The 25,488-nt window shown below is 35.3% G+C and overlaps 3 protein-coding genes across 6 annotated transcripts; 2 read left to right on the forward strand and 1 right to left on the reverse strand.

The window, feature by feature from the left end:
• Nucleotides 1-116: 116 nt before the first annotated feature.
• On the forward strand, nucleotides 117-15,744 carry LOC101246911 (ADP-ribosylation factor GTPase-activating protein AGD3-like). Of its 2 annotated transcripts, none has more exons than XR_003246129.2 (19): nucleotides 117-956; nucleotides 1,997-2,073; nucleotides 3,830-3,930; nucleotides 4,691-4,761; nucleotides 5,286-5,348; nucleotides 7,184-7,228; nucleotides 8,183-8,248; nucleotides 8,367-8,414; nucleotides 8,503-8,598; nucleotides 8,713-8,754; nucleotides 10,196-10,402; nucleotides 10,534-10,665; nucleotides 10,741-10,974; nucleotides 11,091-11,177; nucleotides 11,257-11,571; nucleotides 11,892-12,128; nucleotides 13,161-13,329; nucleotides 13,401-13,634; nucleotides 15,200-15,744. XR_003246129.2 is itself a non-coding variant. In XM_026030175.2 (19 exons), the coding sequence occupies exons 1-19, from the start codon at nucleotides 897-899 to the stop codon at nucleotides 15,312-15,314; spliced, it is 2,403 nt and encodes an 800-aa protein (XP_025885960.2). In that variant the 5' UTR covers nucleotides 117-896; the 3' UTR covers nucleotides 15,315-15,744. The 2 variants fall into 2 exon arrangements, 1 of the variants encoding a protein (XP_025885960.2); XM_026030175.2 differs by having other exon boundaries at nucleotides 13,397-13,634.
• Nucleotides 15,745-16,131: 387 nt separating this feature from the next.
• On the forward strand, nucleotides 16,132-17,833 carry LOC101266709 (GDP-mannose 4,6 dehydratase 1). Its single transcript, XM_004235795.5, has one exon. The coding sequence runs from the start codon at nucleotides 16,326-16,328 to the stop codon at nucleotides 17,625-17,627; it is 1,302 nt and encodes a 433-aa protein (XP_004235843.3). The 5' UTR covers nucleotides 16,132-16,325; the 3' UTR covers nucleotides 17,628-17,833.
• On the reverse strand, nucleotides 17,774-22,225 carry LOC101246618 (pentatricopeptide repeat-containing protein At5g61990, mitochondrial). 3 transcript variants are annotated; one of them, XM_026030176.2, is made up of 3 exons: nucleotides 18,870-22,225; nucleotides 18,191-18,325; nucleotides 17,774-18,094 (listed from the first exon to the last, which is right to left on the reverse strand). In XM_026030176.2, exon 1 carries the CDS (start codon nucleotides 22,101-22,103, stop codon nucleotides 18,996-18,998), a length of 3,108 nt encoding a protein of 1,035 aa, XP_025885961.2. In that variant the 5' UTR covers nucleotides 22,104-22,225; the 3' UTR covers nucleotides 17,774-18,094; nucleotides 18,191-18,325; nucleotides 18,870-18,995. The 3 variants fall into 3 exon arrangements, with proteins under 3 accessions (XP_025885961.2, XP_069151472.1, XP_069151471.1); XM_069295371.1 differs by having other exon boundaries at nucleotides 18,191-18,349; XM_069295370.1 differs by having other exon boundaries at nucleotides 18,191-18,735.
• Nucleotides 22,226-25,488: the final 3,263 nt, after the last annotated feature.

The raw sequence follows: 25,488 nt of genomic DNA on the forward strand, positions 1-25,488 counted from the left end.
GATTTTAGTGTCGAATCTTGAGTTTGAGGATAAGGGTTGTGTGCCGGGTGTTTGGGTTGAGTCTCGGGTCTAGTAAGAGTTATGTATTAGGTATTAGGATCTTAATTTTGATCTCAAGGGTAGGGGTTAGATCTTGATCTTAAACCAAAACCTAATGCTCAACACTTGCCATCTTCGAACCCTACCCCGAAGCATAACCTAACCCAAACCTTGAACCTACACAAGACCTAACCTTGAACCAAAAACTCAACCCCAATGAAACTTGACCAAAAATTGGTAGGTGTTGGGTTAGGTCCCAAGTCAAAACGAATCTTAGAGTTGAGTCTTGAGGTTGGTTGTTGGTGTCTCCAGGTATAGTCATGGTTAAGTATTAGGGATCGAGATTGAAGTTGTAGGTCAGGGTCATATCTGGGGTCGACATAGGGGGTTGGGCCCTCAGGTCGAGCCGTATTGTCAAGCATTTTTCAAAAACTCCAGCCATTTCCAGCTAATTGAAGTGTCCCCTTTATAAGAAACAATAGAATATAAAAATTGAATAGTGGTGGACAAGCAAGAATGGGAGATATAGACAGGCAGTTGAAATGATTAAACAAATTTCCGTGCTTCAGTTTCCTCATTTCTCAAAACCAAACTCATAAAACGGAGAGAAAAGAGAGAGACTAATAGTATTTTAATGACAGCCATGAATTATCGCACCATTTCTCCAGCAATATTTATTTGTTTTTCCTCCATTTTCTCCCTCAAAAACCCCCCCTTACTATTTTCATCTTATTTTATCTACAAAAAATCACCTTTTTTTTTTGTTCCCTTTCCAAGAATCATTCTTTTTTTGGAAATCTTGATTATTGGAAACTTTTTTTTTTCTTCTTCGAATGTGAATCAAAAAACTCATAAGAATGCAAGAAGGGAAGACTTTATTCGCCAGAATCGATGATTCTCCTATGTTTCGTCAACAGGTAAAGAATTTCAATCTTGATTCTTGATTTCATTTCAAGAAACTTGTCATATTTGATGGTGCCCATGATGATTAGTTAGATGAAAATCCTGTCTGTGTTATCAGCTTAGCCTATTTCAATGGTTGATATAACTCCATTATGATGCAGATGAAGGATGCCTAATCAATTTTGACTATTTGATGTCCTGGCTAGCTAGCATGTAGAAACTTCCTACATGCCACCAATGTAGATATCCGTTAACTATGTCCACCAAAGCTTTGACAATGAGAATAGATTATATAGTGTTAATGTGTTTTTTGGTATCCACTAGAATTTGACCCCTGATCTCAATGTTTGTTATCTACCTCATTGACCACTAAACCACACCTTGGATGCTGTTTTTGCGCTTATATTAATGCAGACACTGTTGTTTTCTTGACTCCTTTTTCCTTTAAATGAAATTTATTTTGTCTCAAGTTATATGGCCTTACAAAATCAAATATAGTACGCTGTTGATTGAGCATTATATTGGACGGTTTTTTGGCCTGTAATTGGGCTTTGAGGAATCTGGTTTGTCTGGAATAAACCCTGAGACTACGAGTATTGGGATAGTTTACCAAAGTGTATTCATGAACAACCAAGCAGAAACAAGTTATGCTTTAGCTGAAGTATTCTTCCTCGAACGAGTGTATAATTATATTCTGTTAGATGTGAACTGTTAAAACTAAGCTGATTTGTGGTATATAGACCATGGTTAGATGATAGGTGTAGCACCCACTCATTCAATAGGAATGATTCTATTGATCTTTTTGATGATATGCCAACAGTTAACTGACATATAACCTAGGGGTAGTATATCTTATTATAAGTATATCATAACACCTCCGCAAGTAAGTGTGTTCATACAAAGCTGGTCAAGCAGGTATTTATGTGATATATACATTGCGATTGGTATTCAAGCAACAGTAGCTGTACACATGCTCAATAAAATTTGCTTATTTTTGTTGATGTTCTTTTACCATGAGTTGAAGTCCTTAAATTTGTTTGTGGTGGTGGAACAGATCCAATCATTGGAGGAAAGTTCTGAGACTTTGAGAGACACATGTCTAAAGTATTATAAAGGATGTCGAAAGTACACGTAAGTTTATTTATCCTGCTCTATCAACTTATTATCATATGTAACATTGCACAGGGCAGCCCGTTAGCTAGTATTATGATGCATAAATTGGAGGTAAGAGGGTGTACAGCTGTCACTGCAATAACCAGTGCTGTTACTTAGATGGAGGAATTCAGTTCCACCAAAAATATAGCAGCTTCATTCTTTAGTTCCAACAAACGAGGCACAAATTCTGAGAATATTCCAATTAATATATTATTGGTCCCATAAATTTTTAAGATGCCTGGTCATAAGACTCATACATGTAATTAAAATTTGCATGATTAACTAGGGAAATAGCTTTCTTCAGCTTTTGTGCTACCAGCTTGTCATTTAATTTAAACCTTTTAATACCATATATCACTTGGATAACCTTGAGAAGATGTGATGCTAGAAGAGTGTAAACCTGAAGTCCTAACATGACCTCGAGCAGTTTTTTTTTCTCAAAAGGGAAGTCTTACAAGTGGATTTACATTGTAAATTCCACAGCTCTTCCTGAACAATATCATACTATCTACCTTAAAATTTGAGGGAACATCCAATGCAGATGTCTTATCTTCTGAATTATATTTATAATTGAATGATATATTTAAATAAATAGAGAGAAAATACATTGTCTTAAGTCTTTTTCTTTTCAAAATATGAGCTAGAAACGTCTAGTATGAAAACTTTATTGCGTGCTAACATGTTTCATGTGAAACAAACCATAATTTGAACATCCAAATGAAATTTACTCCTCCATGTTTATGTTACTAAAAGAATCGATATAGGCATTCACACCAAGCAGTCTGCTTTACACAAAAATTAGAAGAATAAGGTATTCATCCTTCAACTTCTTTCAGTACAACCTTTGCCTCTTTCCTAGGACAAAAGGAAAATATCCTGTTTCTCTCGCAACATATCTAGTTTTTCTGCACTATTCATTGCCTCGTCTTGTAAAATGATGGGGATGTCTTATATTATTTTTTACTCATCTTTGTTTTCTAACACTACAACTGACTTGACAGCTGTCCATTTTAATCTCTGTACATGCAAGCTGTAATCTAAGCTCTCGTTAAACCATCCTCTCACAATACACTTCCTTCTTAAAACCTTATTTTGTTCCTTCAGATGATTCTCTATTTCGAACCACTAATTCATATTTAAGTCGCAGGATTCTCTATTTCTGGGCTACATCATCTTTTATATTAGTTGCCTGATGAACCATTTGACAGTTTGGCATGAATCAGTTTCATAATGATTGCTTGTCAGTGAAGTTGATTCACAATTGATTTTTTCAGCAAGGGATATCATGGTCATATTCCAGTCTGTGTATTTCTTTCTTGCTTTCTCTTTCGGCAGCGGGTCTGAAATTACAACTAAGGACAAGCTAATATACATCTGGGGCTTATGCTTTGCCACTATGGTTCATTAAGTTATAGTATTTCATGAAGTTCCTTGGCAGTTGTTATTTCTTTCTGACAGTATCTTTCTACAGTTTCCTTTAAACCGGCAGTTATAATGTAAAAATAGATTTATCTTCTACCTATTGACCATAGAAGTATATTGCACCATTATGGGCTGTGCTTATAGGAAGGATTGTTTTATTCGTACAAGCTTCATTTCAAGGATGTTACTGGGGAAAAAAAAGCAGTATTTTAATTCTCAAGTAGCTCTGCATAAATTTTGTTTCCATGGTAATCCAAGTATGCACCAACATTTTGCTATGAGCTCATTCGTTTTTGTTTCCTATTTACAGAGAAGGGCTTGGAGAGGCATATGACAAAGACATTGCTTTTGCCAGTTCACTTGAAACCTTTGGTGGAGGGCGTAATGATCCCATTTCTGTTGCATATGGAGGTTTCCTATTCTCTCTTTACCTTTTCAGATCAGATTGTTTGGTATATAGGGTGTGTTCGGTATGAAGGAAAATGTTTCTACAAGTTTTGTGCTTTTTAAACTCTCTATAATAAAATCCTTCTTGTGGTGATGTGGGGGTGGTGGGGGTTAGAAATTGACCCTTACTGTACACTAATATTCAAAGGGAAAAAAATACGAAGGAGGGGAGACCTCATGTTATCACCTCATATCCTAAATTTGTTGAACAAGCTCAACTCTTTACATCTGGATGCTTTATAAAGGTAATATATCCTAAATGGTGGTTACACAGTGTCAGAGCTGTGGTATGCTAGGGGACTAATTCATGTAAAAGTATGCATATGCTTATTACAAAGAAAAGCAAATCTTACAAAGATGCACATGTATTCTAGATTATGATTTCTAGAAGGGCCTCAAATCCTTGAATTCAGTTATGAACATTTGAACTTGGAAGCGATTACCTATAGGTTCCTTATACAAAAAAGAAAATGTCTATGACCTATAGGTTCAATAGGGCCTGCTTGTTTCTCATTGATTGTGATGTTCCTATATAATTGCTAAATGTTAGAAGGTTAATGATTAGGATTGGCATATTTGGCTGCACTTATCTAACTCAAGTGCATTCATTTGCAATTCTCTATTTCTTTCCATTTCCACATAAAGCAACACTTTTTTGCAACAAAGAATCAATGCAAAGTCTTACTTCCCCAATTATACTAATAAATGCAAGTTGTATTCATAGGCCCCGATATGGCCAAATTTGCTACCGCTCTGAGAGAAATTGGAACCTATAAGGAAGTTCTTCGGTCACAGGTATCAGTTTCCCCTCATATCTGCACTTCAACTATTATGAAATTTTTTCCTATAAAAAAAACTGTTATGCTGTTTATCAAATGATTTTTATAGTTAACAGTTGTTATATCTACATGGATATAATCCATATCCTAGTACTGGTCCGTGAATTGTTTGGTAAAATTGTAGAATCATATTGTAGATAGAGTGGCTCATGTCAAAGTTTAAACTACTGCAGGGAGGACACTTTTAATTAAATAATTATTTTTTACATGCTCTCGCATATACGAGCCTAATCTGTTACAAGTTGAATTATGTGACTTGAGGAGATACTTTTATTTATTTAATAATGATATCTGGACACATCTAATGTGTATAAACTTTCTCATACCAACTTGTTTTAGGAGTATTATTTCTCTTCTAGACTTGAAGTCTAATTTACTTTTTTCTTTTCCATTCCAATATCTACTTTATGCTGTGTGTGCCTTGAAATACCTTCGCCTTGTTGATTTCATTTGAATGGCATTTTTCTGTGTATTTCTTAGGTAGAGCATGTATTAAATGATCGATTACTGCATTTGGCAACCATTGATCTTCCAGATGTAAAGGTACACTCACTACTTTCACTTGTAGTCCATTATGTAGAGAAAGTTTGTACAGATAAGAAAATCTAGTCTTTTGGATACTTCAGCTAATTCTTACTTATGAAGCACATTTACTAGGATGTTTCATTGCCCATTGGTGCAAGTACTATTCCTTATTTTGTCGTAAATATTTTCATCTTCCTGGATGCATATAGAAGGAAGCATCCAAATGAACAATACAGTGATGAATAAAAATTGGTCAGTCAAAATACTTTGTAGATGATCTAACATGTAAGCTAATCAAACTTGCATAAACTTTATTTTCTGAAGTATGGATGTTTGTAGAACCTGTCCTACTGGGCTAAAGCGTATGCTTGTGCACGTTATTATGTTCTATTTATGCGAGAATAAAAACAATAGAGTAGGATTATCTTCAAAGTAAGCTTTGAATATAGGTATATATGGGGTTGGTGTTTTGACCTCTGTTGCTGTAACCTGCCCAATGGTTCATTGGTTGGGTGAGTAGTGAATTGTTATGATAGTCTGAGCTTCTAATGACACTCTGAACACTGACTAAAGTTTCCACCAGACTTCATGCTTCAACCAAATGCAAATCAAACCATTGGCAAGGTCTTCAATCTTGTATTTCTTTGTTGGGTTCAAATCTTAGAGTTAATAGATTTAAGTGACGGAGTAGCTGGTATTCAAATTAATAGAGAGAAGAAGGAATCGAGTTAACAGAATAAGTTTAGACAAGGATTCCTCCATGTGGATAGGAATGCTTCTTCAAAACCAACTGAAGGGGATGGCTCGATTTTGTAGAAGTTGTGGAAGGAAGGAGGAATAATGTACGCATGATAGGGAACTCAGTAGGTAACTTCGTAGTAACGGACTAAAGCTTCTGTCAGATTTCAAGCCTTCAACTAAATTTGGAAAAAGGACAAGATGTAGCCAAATTCTCTATTAGCTCTTTGGGCACTACTCTTACACTCTGTGTATTGATAGTAAGAGCAAGCATGTTAAGAGCAGAAACCTTACCTGATCAAAGTAGAAAGCCCTTCTGCTTTCTGTTTGACAGCTACTTGAGCTTCATTCTTTTCTAGGTGCGAAAATTTTCTTCCGTAGACTGAGAAATGATTTAAGAGACTGTGTGTTCTTTAAACAACAAACTAATTTGTAGTATCTGTAATTTGGTTTGTAAATGTTTAATCGATGTTTTTAAAAGACTACACTTGATGCTCATTGATTTTTTTTTGGGAATTTGTCAAATTGATACCTAGAAAAAAAAAGAAATAGGAAATAATTAAACTGGATCAGATAGAAAAAGAAATAGTTGAATGTTTCTAAGGAGTTAAGATTAGAAGGAGTGTCTTTGTTTTGGGATTATTTTCTAAGTTTAATGCCCATTATTCTTTCAAGACAACTAGCTGGAAATCTACAATGTTATTAGCTTTTTAGGGTTGCTTTAATAGATTTTCTAAGAATATCAGCTATCTGGTTTCAACATATAGATAGTTTCTGCTCCACTAGAGATATTGAATTACCTTTGAAGCATCTCATTTAATACTAACAATTATTGAAATAAAAGGGGGGAGGGGGTGAAGATGCTGACAGTAACTAGTTATCTTTGGGTAGGACTTGCCTATGATTGGGTTTAGTTTTTGACTTGTTCCATACTTGACCATATATGATCTCACAGAACTCTATCCCACCCAATTGTCCAATCAACCTTACATCTCAGTTATCCTAACATGTACAGATCTCTCTTCTTGCTCCTTTTATAGTTCAACCACTTGTAGTGTATTCTCAAAGATCTAACACGTGTAATTTGATGTTATGTGAATTTTCATTACTTTCAGGAAGCTCGGAAGCGTTTTGACAAAGCCAATGTTGCTTATGATCAGGTGGATACAATGTCTCTCTAGTCAAATCTTTTATCTGTTGTGTGTTGAGCTGTAGATTCTTGGATGATTACCCATTTGAAGTAAAAAAAACAGACTTGCAATGGAGTGACTTTCTGTTGAAATTGTACTTAATTGTTCTCTGTTTTTCTAATTATACTTTCTCCTTTGAAATAGCAGACTCAACTTAGAACTTATAAATACCATTTCAAAAGGATAGGGGAAGCAGTGATTAATAATATGTCAAGTGAAAAAACAGGAATTACTAATTTACTAGTGTTGAAAACTTGAAAGCAAGATATTTATGTACCTGATATGCTAATAATCTATATTATCCTGTTTGCCAGTGGCTGCTTTTTTCTGTTCTGTGATTGGTTAGTATTCCTAAATCCTGTAACTTTAATGACAATCTTGATTGTTGAAGTCCAAACAATGTTTGTGCATGTTAATGTGTCATTTTGAATTAGCCATGTCTTGCTCTTTGTTGTAAAAGACTTCCCTATTGTCTTTGACATATATCCTTATCTTTTCAGATTATTTTAAGCAGCAGAATTTGGTATAGTAGGACACTTATCCTTTTGAAATTGTTCAATAATGATAACTTCTAAACCCCAAACTAAGTTGGGACGATTATATGAATCATCAGTATATGTTTGCTCCTTTTGGACTCATTTCATACAATCTTTTTTGAGTATTAATTTGAAGAAAAAGAGTTTTTGGGTGTCTACTTCTCGGAACTAAGGCCAATCGGGTACAAAATCTTTATACCCTTGGTGACAGATTAACACCGGATGGTGTTTCCGCATCTTGCTTTATGTCCTTTAAACCTTTAGAACCATCTTCACATTTGTTGAGTTGTAGCTTTCTGAAAAGAAGTTGAAACAGTTCGAACACTAATATGATGGTACTTGGTTCTTTGTTTTGATGTACATTAAAATGATTGCTTTTATCATCTAGGTTCGAGAGAAGTTTTTGTCATTGAGGAAAAGTACTAGGATGGATATAGCTGCAGCCATTGAGGAGGTAACGAACATCAAATCTTCTTAAAATCCATAAACACTATCCTTTTATGTTGTTTATTGATCAGGTAGTTTCTATGGTAACCATTGTCAGGCAACATCTAATTTGGTAGTCCTTCCAGGAACTTTACAATGCAAGGTTGAGCTTTGAGCAAGCCCGCTTTAATCTGGTGTGCACAATTCTTTGGCAGTCGGTATCAAATAGTGATGCAACAAATAGCAATATAAAATAATTGTTGAAATATTTCATAAGTTCAGGTCGGTGCTCTTTCTGCTGTTGAGGCCAAAAAGAAGTATGAATTTTTGGAAGCTGTTGGCAGTATGATGGACAGTCATCTTCGGTTTTTCAAACAGGTCCTTTCCCTTTTTCTTTTTCAGTGGAAAAAAGGTTTTAAAATGGTGAAATCTTATGCTTGTTGATATTAGTGAATGCATCATGCTGAATTCGAGATATTATGTGATGCACAGGGGTACGAAGTTTTGCATCAAATGGAGCCTTATATCAGCCAGGTTAGATGCTAGTCATGAAACAGTTTTCTTGTGAATACCCTTTTCCCATGATGCCTTCCAATTTGCTTGAGCGAATGGATGATAATGTGCTACCTTCATGAAATTGAATTGTTGGGTTCTTTCTCATTCTTTTGTATTACTTTCATGACAAATATTCTCTTTTTGGCATCCGTAATCCTTTTTATCCGCAATCCTTCCAATTTACAGTTCTATATAGATAAACTACCTATTTCAAATTCTAATTGTTAGATATCTCTGAAATCAGTTAACTTTCACTGTTTCACATGTCTTACATTGAAGACTTTATAACTGTTACGCAATCGCCACAAAGTAATCAAGGCTAGTTAACTTGGACTGTGTTTCGCCACTTGCGTATTGTTTCTTTACAAAGAAATATTATAATTATATTACAAAAGCAACATTTACAGCACAGTGCATTTGATCATATTGATTAAAAGAAAAATAAACAGCCTCACATTTAGAAGTTGCTAGGACAGGACATTACAAGAAAGGGAATCTCCCAATACAAAAAAACGAAAAGGACGGATTCCTTCTGTACAGAAGTACTATTCCTGTAGAGAATCTATGAATTTCATCTTGTAGGTTGCCCCAAATGGTCCAAATCCATGAACATCTTCTGTATAGCATCTTCCTTCCCTTCGAAACATCTTGCTTGATGTGCAGTTTATGTAACCATTAACACAATACATGGTAAATTGCATGCATGTGTGGTTTGATTTTAGATCTTTCAGGGAAAAAATGGATTTTAGAATTTTACCAATTTTGTGACTCACTAACTGCGTATTGAAGTGTAGGAAAGAGTGGTACAGTGGTACCCAGAAATCATTAACCCATGCATTCTCCAAATCTCAAACTTCAAAAGTCTACTGCTGGTCTATCAGTTTTTTGCTCAGATTTGATTTGCGCTTTGGCCCACCATAAAACAATGCCTTCGCAGATTGAACATTTGCCAAATCATAGGAAGCTCCACATTGCCCCATTGTGCTTCTTGAAGCTCGACTAAATTTTTATTCATTTTCGCTGGATCTTGATCAAAATAAAATTAATGGTTTTGGGCATTGAAGTTACAAAAGGTCCAAGCACAAGCTTGTATATTCAGCATGAATTCTGAATCCATTACCGACCCCAAGCTTACTATATAGGCTGATGAGGCAATTTAGTTTCTCAAACATTAATAGCTAATTTGATTTTAGTTTGCGTCTTTCTTTTGTTGTCCGTGAGGCATGCTAAAGTTCTTCTGTTATAGTTTAAATTGTCTGCTGCTGGATCCATTATTTGTGCATCTACTTTTACACTCTAGTTACTCTACCTATGTAGCATACATGGAATTACTTCGGTGATATACTACTAATTTTCATTGTATGCTTATGGCATCTTTTAATAATTTTTATATGTTTTGAGGTATGCTGTTCTGTTACAGGTCTTGGCTTATTCACAAAAAGCTCGAGAAAGTTCCATGTATGAGCAGGCAGCTCTCAATGAGAGGATGCAAGAGTACAAAAAGAAAATAGACCAAGAAAGGAGATGTTCGTTCAATGGGTCTACTAATGGTGATGTCACACAACCATTTTCCAGGAGTTCTCACAAACTTATTGAAGCAGTCATGCAATCTGCTTCTGAAGGAAAGGTATGCAGTACAATCCTGCATTTGGCTACAACTATTAGCAAATAACATTCTCTTACTGCTTATGATGTTCAGTATTCCTTTTAAAGAAAATTCTACCTTTCATTTCTTTAGCTAAGATTTCAATAGTTTAGGTACAAACTATAAAACAAGGATACCTGTCAAAGCGTTCTTCTAATATAAGAGGTGACTGGAAGAGAAGATTCTTTGTTCTAGATAGCAGAGGAATGCTGTACTACTATCGAAAACAATTGAGCAGACCATCTGTAAGTCATCGGATTAAATGTTTGTCACAAGTTCTTCAGCTATTATATAGACCTGCTCAAATGTGGAGAATGCAGTTTCAGGGTTCTGCCAGCCCACTCCTTTCAAACAGATGTTCTTCCCCAGAACCGGGATCAGGACTGCTGAGTCGTTGGCTTTCTTCTCATTATCATGGAGGTGTACATGAGGAAAAATCTGTTGCACGTCACACAGTGAACCTACTGACATCAACAATAAAAGCAGATGCAGATCAGTCTGATCTGAGATTTTGCTTCAGAATAATTTCACCAACAAAGAATTATACTTTGCAGGTAAAAGCCTAAGGCATCCTGATAATTCTTCGGGCTGTAGTAAGAGAACTGGATTTCAACCTAGATTTCTAATCAGCAATAACATTTTAGTAAAGATATATCCTTTGGATATTCAGGCAGAGAGTGCAGCGGAGCAAATGGACTGGATAGAAAAAATAACAGGAGTTATTACTTCATTGCTAACTTCCCAGACACCTGAAAGGGTAAACTAGAATAAATATAGAAGTCTTCCTCTCCTTATTTTTGTTGTTATATCTGATAATATGATTTTCTGGTGTTCAGCATTTCTCTGTTAGTCCCATTAGCGAAAGTAGTTCTATAGGAAGTCCAATTGACCATGATCAAAGAGCAATGGAAGAGTACACATCTGGGAGGGATCTTACTGGTAGATCTTTCATGCGCCCATCCAAAAGTTCAGTGCACATCCTCAGCACGAAAAGAGAGAGACCAGTTGAAGCACTAAAACAGATACCTGGGAATGATAAATGTGCTGATTGTGGCGCCCCTGGACCAGAATGGGCTTCTTTAAATCTTGGACTTCTTATATGCATTGAATGTTCTGGTGTTCACCGGAACTTTGGTGTACATATATCCAAGGCAAGTCAACTTGTTTACATTTTGCACCTAAGTTTCTTTCTGTGTGCATAAGCAGAAACTTAATCTTCTTAAACCTCTCTAACTTCATGTGGTAATAGAAAGGCCTGCTGTCAAGTTAACTATGCTCATCTTGTGTAATTGTCTGTTAGAGCTTTTACAAGTATTTGTATCATCTTTCTGTGTAAAAACTACAGGAGACCCATTCCTAAAAGAAGAAAGGAACTACATACCTCTGCTTTAACCGCACACTCTCTTGATCATGCAAAAGATGAAGTTCCCTTTTCTGAAATTATCTTAGAGTTTTCAACTTTGATTTGTAGGTAAGATCTTTGAAACTTGATGTTAAAGTGTGGGGGCCTTCAATCATAACGCTTTTCGAGGCACTGGGTAATGTGTTTGTGAATTCTGTTTGGGAGGAGCTGTTGCATGCAAGAAAAACTTTTCAGGCTGATGAAATACCAATGCGGTTTTTTGAGTCTGATAAACACAAAGAGTTCTTTGGAAAACCCAGTTATGCTGATCATATTTCAGTAAAGGAGAAATTCATTCATGCAAAGGTACTTCTCCTAATAGTTAAGTTTACTCCCTTTGCCGTCTGTTCAATCTCTTCAAGAGGCTGCTCATCTTGTAATTTTCTTTCTCAATTAAAGCTGACATCATCAGCTCATTACTCCAGTTATTTCAAATTGGTTAGTCCTTAATGTGTCCAGGTTATGGACATTGCAGATTAGGCTAAGAGTGACCCTATAGTTAATCTAGTTGCCTTTCTCTGGTATTATCTCCCAGTTCAAAGCTCATAAAAGAGATCGGTGGTCTAGGACATTGGACATTCTGCTATGTAAATGGATGTCAAACATTTTCTCTGTGATATGTTCTCCTAATTTCTTATATTTTTTCAAGAACTTATGTGATACCACAAAAGTTACAAAATTACGCCTGCAGTTTATGTTAGAAGCATGACTTGATCTCAAGACTAAAGAAGAAAAGAACCATCCTAGGCAAAAAAATATACTTTAAATCTTGTTCTAGGTTAAATTAAGACTCTTCTTTGTTAGGTAATCTTGACATTTGTCGTCTTTTTATTTTGGTAAAAATTAAAGGATGTTAATTATTTAAATATTTTTGGTGATCATCCATGTTATGACTATGAAATTGATGAAGTATGTTATGTACAACTATTAGCATCTTTTGCTGGTATGTAGTAGACCGTGTACAAATAATATAAAAAGTTGAAATATCTGTTTGAATGAGGTTATATCCCTCTATGTTTCAAAATGTTCATCTTTTCTGTTGTACGACTGTTTCTCGACCCTGGCATCCATCTCTGCGTTACACAAAAATTATTCATATGTGGATAATCTCCTACAGTTTAGATGTGTTGCCTGTCTCAAACTCTCAGCGCAGTGTATAGAGGCCTTCTGTGGCATTTTTGTGTGCAAATGAATCTGTAGTTCTAATGGTGCTCCCCTATGTGCAACTAGTCTGCACGTGGTAACTGAAAGAACTCTTCCTAAATAATTCAAATCTTTATAGCTTTTCTGGTTAAATGTGAATTAATGTATGCTTGCTATGTCTGTTTCTGGTTGCAGTACGCAGAAAAACGTTTCATTCACAAGGTGAAGGACACTACACACCTCCTTTCGGTTGCAGAACAGTTGTGGGAAGGTGTCCGTGCAAATGACAAGAAAGCTGTATATCGTCTCATTGTGGTCTACCAAGCTGATGTTAATGCAGTCCATGGGGAAGAAGCATCGCCTGGTACGTCTCAAAATCTAGAGACTCATTCTGATTCGAACAAAACCTGATTATAACATCATCTTTTTAGGCAGTGATAGTTCAAGCTCATTTAACCCACAAAGTGAAAGTGAAGAGCATTGCATTGATGAATTTCTTGATGGCTGTTCATTACTTCACCTAGCTAGCCAAACTGCTGATATTGGCATGGTGGAGCTGCTTCTGCAGTATGGTGCCAACATAAATGCTTGTGATTCACGAGGCCAGACCCCACTGCATCATAGTGTTATGAGAGGAAGAACTGCAACTTCCAAACTGTTACTTGCGAGGTAATTCTTTGTTTTTAAAGCTCACTGTTAATCCTTATAAGTGAAGATAAAAAAGGTGCTTCGTGCTTTAACCATCATTCTGATGCAAGCACACATGCTTATGCTTGTCTCTATACACTGCAAGCACACACTAACGCTTGTCTCACTTACCAGAGTTCTTTCTCTCACAACCTAGAAGCTTATGCTTTGTATATCTTCAGTTTTAAGTTAGCGAAACAAACTAATGTTTGGATATTCACAAAAGCTCCGAAAGAGCTCGAGGTTGATGGCATGTACCAGAACATTCTATAAATTTTTATTTGTTGAAGTCATGGGAGTCCACAGCTATTGTGCTGACATTCAGAATATTTATATCTCGCATATGCCGGGGGAGTGCTTTATTGGGTAACTCCGCCTATTTATGGGTGGTCGGACTTCTAATCCCAAGTTAAGCTTAGTTCATGAAGCTGCCTCTGTGAGAATTAGTTACAACTGAGAACCGTAACTTATACTTGATACATCACGTGAAGTATCTCAATGCAAAATTGTGTGTTTTTTTATTCAATGAATAAAGTGGTGGTCAGACCAGCTTTGTTATATGGGGTGGAGTGTTGACAAATCAAGAGTCTCACATTCTGAAACTGAAAGTGGTGGAGATGAGGATGCTACGATGGATGTGTGGGTATACTAGGAGAGATGAGATTCAAAATGAGGATATCCGAGACAAGGTGGGAAGTGACTTTGGTGGAAGACAAGATGCGGGAAGCGAGGTTGAGATGATTCGGACGTATGATGAGGAGAAACAAAAATGCCCCAGGTGGTGTGAGAAGTTGACTATGGATGGGTTCAGGAAAGGTAGAGGTAGACCTAAGAAGTATTGAGAGAGGTGATTAAACATGATATGATGCAGTTGCAACTCACCGAAAGTGTAAAGTCCGCACAACTTAGCTTTTAGCATTCACTTGTACAGTAGAACTCTCTTTTTTTTGAGGAAGTTTTTTGGATCAAAGTTGGTTCTCTTGAATTCCTCGTTTAGTTCAACTTTGGACGTTGATGTGTTGTGGTTGAAACAATCAGGTTTTTTCCCGAGTCTAGTCTTCAGTGACCGTTTCATAAGAGTATCTAACTGGCCCACCCTGATCTGCCTGCTGCAACAGTTTAAAAAGATTTGTTGATTTCTAACTCTAGAAATAGGACTCTCGTTATATTTTTTGGAATAAAGCTTGATGAATACTTTATACTTTTATCAATTAATCTCTCTCTCTCTCTCTCTCTCTTATTCGTTCTACCTCTCTTTCTTTGTCTCTCTTCTGCACTTCCTTCTCTCTTTTCTCATTTCTTGCCCTTCCTGCGCGTCTTTTTGGAACTAAATTAGACTTGAACTCCCAACTTTTTGGTCAGTAATACTTGGTCAAATTTGAGGGGGATTTATATGTTTTTGGATCAATAATGAACTTGGCTATGATTATGTTTGAACCATCAGACTATTGATCAAGATCGTCTTGTCTTGTGTAACCAACTACACAGTTGTATCTTTTGTATATTTTAAATCATCGTTATTTGACCAAATGATTTATTTTGAACAGGGGGGCCAACCCACACATTGCTGATCTTGAAGGCAAGACCCCATGTCACCTTGTCTCAGAATTAGCCCTCAATGATGTGGAGATTCTTGCCCTCCTGAAAGTTGCAAATAGATAGCAGCAGCACAAAGATCACTCGGAGGTAAGAGTTTCCACGTCTCACAGAGTGATGCTTTATCTTCAAAGCAGCGAAGATTTAGGCTATCTTGGAAAACAGCTTGCTATAATGTCCAGGTCTTCGAGACTTTAATATGTCCAGGTCTTTGTGTTGGCAAATTGGAGCAAAGAGATGTATAACACAGAGTGCCAAGTTACTAAGGATGTTTAGTTTGCTGCTTCAAGATGCATAATCCACTTGTTCATATGTATTTTTCAGCCTTAAGTTTCTTCTCTATAATTTGTTGCACAGCTTACAGAATTAGACAGTAGATTAGTTGTACATAGTTTGTTATATTAAATTAGTTTGAGATGCTGCAGAACCTGAAGAGATGATTTTTATATATGCATATATATATATATATATAAAGCAAACACATGTTGATCAATTATTAATATTTGTTTCGATTTCTAGCTTAGAATCTCCAGAGTGATTTCTTATTATTATGGTATCGAACTGATCTCTATATATTGGGAGGATGTGTTCGGGCTCGGTCCACTACCTCATGTGATGTGAGTTCTTGACTGGTCAATATTTCGATATCATTCTTGTCTGAACAATACACAAAGGTAAGTTCCGAAATCATGTTTGGGACGAGGAATGAGGCTTGACAGTCGAGCCCATACGCAAGTCATAAAAATATCACGGCGTTCCATAATTTTGTGGTCTTAAAGGAATGTTATGTGAAAAGTTAAAACTAAAGTATTATCAAAACGAAATAAAAACACTCCTTTCGGAACAAACAAAAGAAGGTAGGTAAGACAAACGAATCAAAATTAAGTTGAAATTGATGATTCAAAATGAAAATATGTTATTGATTTAGGTGCATAAGTAGTAAAATTTTGTTGATACCTTTTCCCATAGCTAGAACTTGGAGAAGAGAGAGATAAGAGGTCTAATTCGTGTGAAATAATAAATAACAATCAATAATCGATATTTTAAAAGTTCTTTAATGATTTAGCATGTCCACGAATGAATTTGAAATCGAGCATTAGACACGTGCAAAATTTGCTAATTTTGATATTTGTTGTTCTTATTTGTAATTCAGTGAATTTGTTTTTTCATTTGTGTGTTATAGTTAGACTTGATTCAATTAATTTGACAAGTACACACTCAATAAGCGTTTACTATAAAACTCCAACGTACAAATTCAAGAAAAAATTAACTCTGTGTCACCGAAAAATGGCATCCGATAGATCTGAATCGACCGGAGATTCCAATGGCGATCGCCGGAAAGTAGCTCTGATCACCGGCATTACTGGGCAAGATGGGTCGTATCTTACTGAATTCCTTCTCGACAAGGGCTATGAAGTTCATGGATTGATTCGTAGATCCTCCAATTTCAACACCCAGCGAGTTAATCACATCTATATCGATCCTCACAATGTCCATAAGGCACGCATGAAGCTTCACTATGCCGATCTTACCGATGCCTCTTCTCTCCGCCGTTGGATTGATACAATTCAGCCTGATGAGGTTTACAACCTCGCCGCACAGTCTCATGTTGCCGTCTCCTTTGAGATCCCCGATTACACCGCCGACGTTGTCGCCACCGGTGCTCTCCGTCTTCTGGAGGCTGTCCGTTCTCACATTTCTGCTACTGGAAGATCAAACATCCGTTACTACCAAGCTGGTTCATCTGAGATGTTCGGATCCACCCCACCGCCGCAATCTGAATCTACACCCTTCCACCCTAGATCCCCTTACGCTGTATCCAAGTGTGCCGCGCATTGGTACACTGTTAATTACCGAGAAGCATACGGGATCTTCGCCTGTAACGGGATCCTGTTCAATCATGAATCTCCCAGGCGGGGTGAGAACTTTGTCACTAGGAAGATCACTCGTGCTGTGGGTCGGATCAAGATCGGGCTACAGAGCAAGCTGTTTTTGGGGAATCTGCAGGCATCCAGGGATTGGGGTTTTGCTGGGGACTATGTAGAAGCAATGTGGATGATGCTGCAGCAAGAGAAGCCGGATGATTATGTGGTAGCAACGGAGGAGTCCCACACGGTAGAGGAGTTCTTGGAAGAGGCATTTGGTTCTGTAGGGTTGAAATGGTCGGATCATGTGGTGATCGATAAGAGGTACTTCAGGCCTACAGAAGTTGATAATCTCAAGGGTGATTCGAGCAAGGCGAGGAAAGTTTTGGGATGGAAGCCCAAAGTTGGATTCAAACAACTGGTGAAGATGATGGTAGACGAGGATGTCGAATTGGCTAAAAGGGAGAAGGTTCTTGTTGATGCTGGTTACATGGATGCTCAACAACAGCCTTGAAATCTCTCTGTAATGCCACACTTACATTTGCTATTTACTACTTTGCTCTAGTTGGAAACTGAGACACCATGCTATTTTCTCTTGTTCGTTCATGACTTCGTTTAAATACAAAACATATATGAGTCATCTTATTGGATCAAAGAGAATTGTTTAACTTTGAGAAATCATATTCAAATGAATGTGCACTAGTTATTTTGGTTTTGCTACTTCAATGTTGGAATGGAATACTATGTGTACAAGTTTTATTGTTTAGCTAACCCAAGGCAATCACATTGTTATTCTTTCCAGTGACAATGTGAAGCCCCAATACATGAATATTAAAGTTTTACAAAACGAATAATAATATCATTAGATAGTGAGACATAGATCCACAGCTTACAAGACACATCCATCCTAGGTTCAAGGTAACTTCACAAGTGCATCAGAGGGGTTGAAAACTACACGTAAAAACTCCTTCTCCAAGAACCCTACATAAAAGAAAGCAAGGGAACTGTGTGAGCAAGCAGAATTGTTTTTCTGATACAAAAGCTTTGACATTGATATTCAGTATGTATATTACTTACACTAACTCAAATGTGCACATCAAGGTTTCCGTGCCTTGTTTTTCCTCAATAGTCCGAGGAGAAAACACCGTGATAAGGATGACATAAAACGAGTGACCATAGAACCGAAGAACTTCACTTATCTTCACATGTAAGCTGCAGTGGTACAAAAGTTTGCTCCTTTAAATGGAAACAACTTATATGAGATAACATGAGAATAATAACACTGAGTTGCAGACATTCTTTTTCAATCAGGCAACTAAATTATGCTGAAACTTGATCATTTGTTACTTCATCCTAATAGTCTCACCACTCTAACCATGCAAATCTGGTTGCACGGTATGAACAACAATATGAATCTGCCAACAAAAGTTATATGGACTATGACCAATAGAACTTCAAAGAGCAATTATTCATCCGTCGCGTTTGTATCATCATAAAACAATCCCCGCGGTCTTTAAATATCAATATTCTCATAATTAGTGTGTTTGCTAGCAGAGTCGGATGAGAAAATGTTGACACATCAAAGGCATGGTGCATGACAAAGCAGATGAGCCATCTTTTTTCTGTTTTTTAATAAGCAAGAATTTGTTATCATTCAAAAAGAAAATACTGGATTACACAGATTTTGTACACAGAAATAAAATCACTATCCTATTTCAGTGGTAAACTTAGAAAATTCAGCAGTTCAATAACATACCTAGTGTGGTCCCACAAGTGGAGTCTGGGTTTGCCATCAAGCATCCATGGTCAAAAACCGCAGAAAGAATGTATCGATCCAGCATACAACGTTCTTGTTGAGCTAGTCTTGAAGCTGACAAGCAACTTATAAGGCAGATTGCTTCGGAGTGTTGCTAATACTTTCAGTATGTTCATCTATCTGACAATGTCTGATTAAGTCATTTGAAGTCATGGAATTGGAGATCCAGGAAAACTTTACCATGGTCTCCACAAACATAGGTAATATTTCAGAATATCCTGCTTGATTTAATCCGTGGGCTAAAGTACTGCACATAGCAAGACTAGGTACAAAACCTTGCGCTCCTATTTCATTGAGTGATGCCAACAATGCCGAAATTTCTCCCTTCTCACACCAAGACCCCACTAATGTTTCACTTACATGTCCTTTCAAAAGACCTTTATCCAAAAGTTCATTCCAAAGACTGAAAGCTTTATGTAGATTTCCTTCTCGGTAAAGTGCATCAACCATCGAGCTGTAGACTACTTCATCAGGCTTAATACCCCTTGCCACCATTTCCTCAAATAGTGAAAACACCTTCAATTTTTCTCCAATTCTGTGATAGCCTTGTATGAGTGAAGTGTAAGTCACGATGGTTGGTATCAGTTTCCTCCCTTGCATCGTTTGGAAAAGCTCGTCTGCTACTTTCATCATTTCGTTCTTGCAACAGTAGTCAATTAAAATGGTGTAAGTTACATGATCAGGCAGGATGTGCATATCAGACATGCCCTTCACTAACTCCAGTGCTTCACTCAATCTACCTAACTTGCAAAATCCATCAATCAATGTATTGAGAGTAAGAGTAGATGCAATTCCCTTCTCTACCATTTCATGGAATAATGACAATGCCTTCTCTATCTCTCCTGCCTTGCAGCATCCGTGAAGAAGAGCATTGTATACAAAGGCATCCGGTTGAACGCCCCGTAAAGGCATTTCATCTGAAAGGCAAAATGCCTCATCTAGATCACCAGCTTTGCAGTAACCATCAATGATTGTAGTATATGTCACACTATTTGGTGCTAAACCCTTTCCAGAGATACCATCAAACACTTCCCTAGCTCTCGATAGGTCACCTGACTTGCAAAGACCACCTATTAAGCTATTATAAGTGACGATGTTTGGTCTAACGCCTTTCTGACTCATTTCATCAAGAAGTAGAAAAGCCTTCTCCAAATTACCCTGCTTACAGAAGCCAGAAATTAGTGAGGTGTAAGTGAACACATCAGGAACTAGACCCTTATTATAAAGTTCAGATAAAACATCCATGGCATCTGACAATTTCCCATTCTTTGAGAGGGCATTGATAAGAATACCATAAAGCTGAACATTTGGCAGTCGACCTATTTCAAGCATGCGATTCAATACTGAAAATGCCTGTGATATATTCCCATATTTGCAGTATCCATCAATGATACACGCAAAGGTGACATAATTAGGCACTATACCATGATCTATCATCTCCCAGAAATACTGTTCTGCAACTTGCATATTCCCCGCCTCTCTATACCAAGAAATAAAAGGCCCAAAAGTAAATGAATTCGGTCTCAGTCTTCTCTTATCTATTTCAACGAGACACGCTTTTGCTTCATCTATCCTTCCCACCTTGCAGAGCCCACTAACAATTGAATTATAACAGAAGATATCAGGTAATATACCATCCTGCCACATATCCTGCAAAATATGTTTTGCTTCTTCAAATTTACCATCCTCTACATAACCTTTTATGATGGGGGTGTAGATGATAGCATTTCGTCTCACGCCAGCTGCAATCATCTTCTCCAAAATAAGAATCGCTTGACAGAGATCTCCAGCGTTGCAGAAAGCATTAATCAGCACACCATAAGTATAGGCTGAAGGTACCAAGTTTCTGTCGGTCATCTCACCCAAAAGTTCAGAAGCCTTATCCATGTTATTCTTGCGACCATAGCCCTCAATTAAATAATTGTATGTTTGCACATCAGGGGATATGCCCATTTCAATCATGTCAGCCTTGATAGTTACTGCTTTTTCAATCTGGCCAATTTTGCATAGCCCGTTTATGATAGAATTGTAGGTCATTAGATTCAAACTCTTCCCACGTTCAACCATTTCATCCTTTATTCTAAATGCCTCGTCCACCTCACCCTCCTTCATGAATCCATCAATTAACGCAGTATATGCAAAATGATCCGGGTTCAGACCTACTTCATACATTTCATCCAAAATCCGTTTTGCCTCCCTGGACTTCTTTTTCTTACAGAAGCCATCAATGAGTGTGCTGTAGGTATAGATATCCGGAACCAATCCCTTTCCTTCCATCAAGCTCTTTAGCTTCAAAGCTTCATCAACTGTACCTGTCCCACACAAGCCTTTGATAACCACATTGTATGTAACCAAATTTGGATTGCACCCCTTTTCTCCCATGTCATGAAGAAGTCTTTTAGCATCCTTAACATTGCCAACCTTGCAATAAGCATTGATCACATTGGTGTATGTATAAACATCAAGACTCATCTTGCTCTCCAGCATTCCCTCATAAACCTTCCAAAACAGTTCCATTTTATTACCATTTAGTAATTCATTCAACAACGTATTACAACACAACAAACTCGGGAAAAAACCTTCATTTTTAATACCCAAGAACATAGAAACAGCTTCATTTAGCATACCCTTTTTCCTACAAGCATCAATTGGCAACTCAAACGCCACAGTCTGTGAGCTAAACTTATCACATTCCCTATAACATTTAACCAACGAGCTAGCAATATCCCTTACTGGAAATCGTCTCTGAATCATTTCATCAAACACATGCTGGGCAGGTGAAAAATTGTTCGAATTACACAAAGCCAATGCAAGAATGGAGAAAGAATCAATGTGAGCCATACCCACTTTCTGATTCGACCAGTCAAAGAAGTCAAGCAAACGTTTAGGGTTGACAAGCAATTTGTTCCCATCAAGAACGAACTGAACCACATCTGCATTTAGCTTTTTAGGGATTTCTGACGACTCCAAGAGTAATTTCCAGTTCTTAAGCTTCAGAATCGTCGATATTTCTTCCGCTGTTGATTTACTTACCGAAATCTTATCTTTCAGAATCGTCGAGATTTCTTCAGGTGTTGATTTACTGTGGGAATAGCGCATTGATTTCTTGATTACATGTCTTCGACAACTCCAATTGTATATAGTCAATATCCTTTTTGATAATACGAGATTCATAGTTTCTTAACAAATTTGCCCAGATTAACATAACCAGTTAAGTAAGTGTAGATCTCAAAGAGGATTTTTGCAGAGGAAAGTGAACAGGGATGACTTTAAAGCTAAGGGGTCGTTTGGTAGGGGAGGGGTATTTTATATCATATAATTAAAATTAGATTTTTTAAAATCATTTCAATTATATCAGTTTTTCTTTGGTATCATCGTATCGGTACAGTTTAATTATTTTTTCGAAAAAAATTTACTTTAAATTATCACTTCAAAATATATTACTATTAAAATATTTCTTTCGCAAATATATTTTTTTAAAATACTTCAATTCTTCACCGAAAAGATAAGAATGTAGAATCTTGTTATCATAGTGTTTGATCTTAAACGTTTAATTGGAGTGTTTGCATAACTTTTGTTGTATTTCTTGTTTGATAGAGTATCTATTACCGTATATCTTTTCGTTTTAAACCTAATTAAGGAGGCTAGTTAAAGAGCAAAGACTCAAAGTCATCAAGTCACCACAAGTCTGAGACATAAGTTATGTTTATATTTGAAAGTATTATGATATATATTTATATATTAAATTTAACATATTGTTAATATTAGAGGTATAAAAGTTAAATTGTAAAGTCAAATCGAATTAACGAATCAAATTAAAATCGAAAAAAAATTTGACTTGTAGTACATATTCTTTACATATAATCCACTTTGTTGATATATTTTTAGTTGATTTATAATTTTTAATTTTATATATTTTATTTTAAATTTGGACTTGTAAAAATTGTAAATATTTTATTTTGTATTAAGATTCGAAGTTACAAATATATTGCTATTGTTTTTCAAATTTGAAGTTAACAATTTACTATGTAAATATTTTTTGTATTTAGTTTGCTTCCAGCCTTTAATCTTATTAATTTAATATAATGAACGTTGATATTTCAAAAAATATATTTTGTACTCATGAATTTTTCAGTCTTTTGGAAAAATTCTATTCACTTAATTTTTTTTTTGTTTAATTTATCACACAGATAAGTGAAAAAATATTTGATTAGTTTTTTTAAAAAAAGTTAAATATGTAAAAAATTGTAATCCAAAAAAAATCTAAAGAACGGACTAAAACTGAAACTGAAAAAACAGATTTGATTTGATTTTTAAATTTAATAAACCGACATAATTGGTTTATAATTTTGTTAATGAAAAAATAAATCGAACCGACCTATGTACACCCTAGTTATATATAAAATATATTTACATATATATAAGGTTATTTGGTTTGAAATTTTTTTGTTTTTTCTCATAAATTAAAAAAGACCATATTAATAGTTCGAGATGGTTATACACTTAATAAAAGTCCACGATTTTATTGAAAAGGTAAAATAAATCGATTCGATTAAGTTCGGTCGTTTCAATTATTTTTCATATTCTTTTAACACCCCTAATATTTAGTACTCCTTTCGTTTCAAAAACAATAACCATATTTTCTTTTTAATTTGTTTCATAAAGACCCATTTCCTTTTTTGGCAACAATTTACTTTTAATTTTCCATGTGGCATGTTTAAGACCATTAGATTAAAGAGTATTTTGATACATTTGACATAACTTTAAATTAGAACCACAAAATTAAAAAGTATTCTTTCTTTTCTTAAACTTCGTTCCAAATCAAACTAGGCCAATTTTTTTGAAACGGAGGGAGTATTATATTTGATAGAAATTTGGGCTTATGTATGACCACTCCATTGATTAGTCATAAGCCCGACATGTATTTTAAAATGTATTACTAATACCTTCCGTTTGAAGGTACTAGCTCAATCTGTCCACTTTTATTTGTTATGTTGCTCTTTTCGAAAATCAATTTGACTAATTTTAAAGTTAAATTATATTACATTAATTCAAAATTTTAAATAAAAAAAACTAGATATTCAAAAATTATACGAAAAGTACTATAAATTGTAATTTTTTGCATATCGATATGATGAAAAAATGCATCTTAAAATGTTAGTCAAAGTTTTTATAGTTTGACTCTAAAAATAGAAACTATGACAATTAAAAGTGGACGGAGGAAATAATATCATGGGATAAGTTTATGTAAAGACAAAAGTATCCATCAAATCATTTTAATTATTTTGTTATTCTGTTGATTTTATGTTTTATATTTGTAATATTATACTAATAAATTATTTAACTAAATTAGCTTACAAATTATTTAGAGATATTTGTTTGATACTAAACAATCTAATACAAATCAATGCAATATTTCAAATGTGAGTTGTTTGACATTTACTAATTAAAAAACAAATACAACACTATATGACACTTGTAATCTTAAATGAATGTGTGTTATTTGATATTAAACAAATCTAATACAAATCAATGCAATATTTGAAATCTAATTATTTAATATTTATTAATTAAAAAAATAAATATATATCACTATATGACTCTTGTAATCTTTAACTTTTTTTTTGTGCGTATATGTGTGTCGATTCCATAAATTGTCAAAATACAATTAATTAAAAAATCGCATAAATTTATAAATCTACCTTGACCTAAAATCACCTTGTAATTACGCTTTAGAATGTTTTTAAAGTTAAGATAATGTTTTTAATTATTTAATAAGTTAAATATTTTGAGCTCTCAAAAATTTAAAAACAACCTTACAAAGCGAAATTTAAATGGCAACTTTTACATATAGCAAATAAAAAATTTATATTTGTATGTTATAGCAGAGTTTGCATAATGCGCTCCATATCAAACATAAAACTGTATAATTCGCTATACATATACAATTGTATAATCCGCTGTCCTAAATTGTATAATTCGCTGGCCTATTTCGCTGTAATTGTATAATTTGCTTTGCATACAGTTGAATCGAATTAAAATGTATATATATTGCATAATTATAAGTGTATAGCAAGAAGATATATGTTTTTCTCACTTTATACAAAAACAGAAACACAATATATACACTTCTGTTGTATAAAGCTAGAGAAAATTGTATTTCACCGCAATTGTATAATTCGTTGGCCTTTTTCTTTGCAATATTTGAAGTAAAATGTTTGTAAATTGTATAATTAAGTGTATAACACGAAGATATATATTTTTGCATGTGTATATACAATTTTCTCTCGCTTTATACAAAACAGAAACAGAATTATACACTTCTGTGTATAAAGCGAGAAAGGCGAGCGAGAATGGAGAGTGGAGAGCGAGATTTTTGGGAGAGAGACGCTGGCAAATTTTAGCTAAGGTTTGCTATGGAGCACAATTAAATCAAACCCTAGCTATTCCATTTATTTTAGGTTATTAGTTTGCTATTATATATAATTTTCCTAAATTTAAAATGTCATTGATTCAAATTTGATTTTTCATTAGTTCAAATTGACATAAATCAAACAAA

Source organism: Solanum lycopersicum, chromosome 3, assembly GCF_036512215.1.
Source record: "Solanum lycopersicum chromosome 3, SLM_r2.1".
NCBI lineage: Eukaryota > Viridiplantae > Streptophyta > Magnoliopsida > Solanales > Solanaceae > Solanum > Solanum lycopersicum.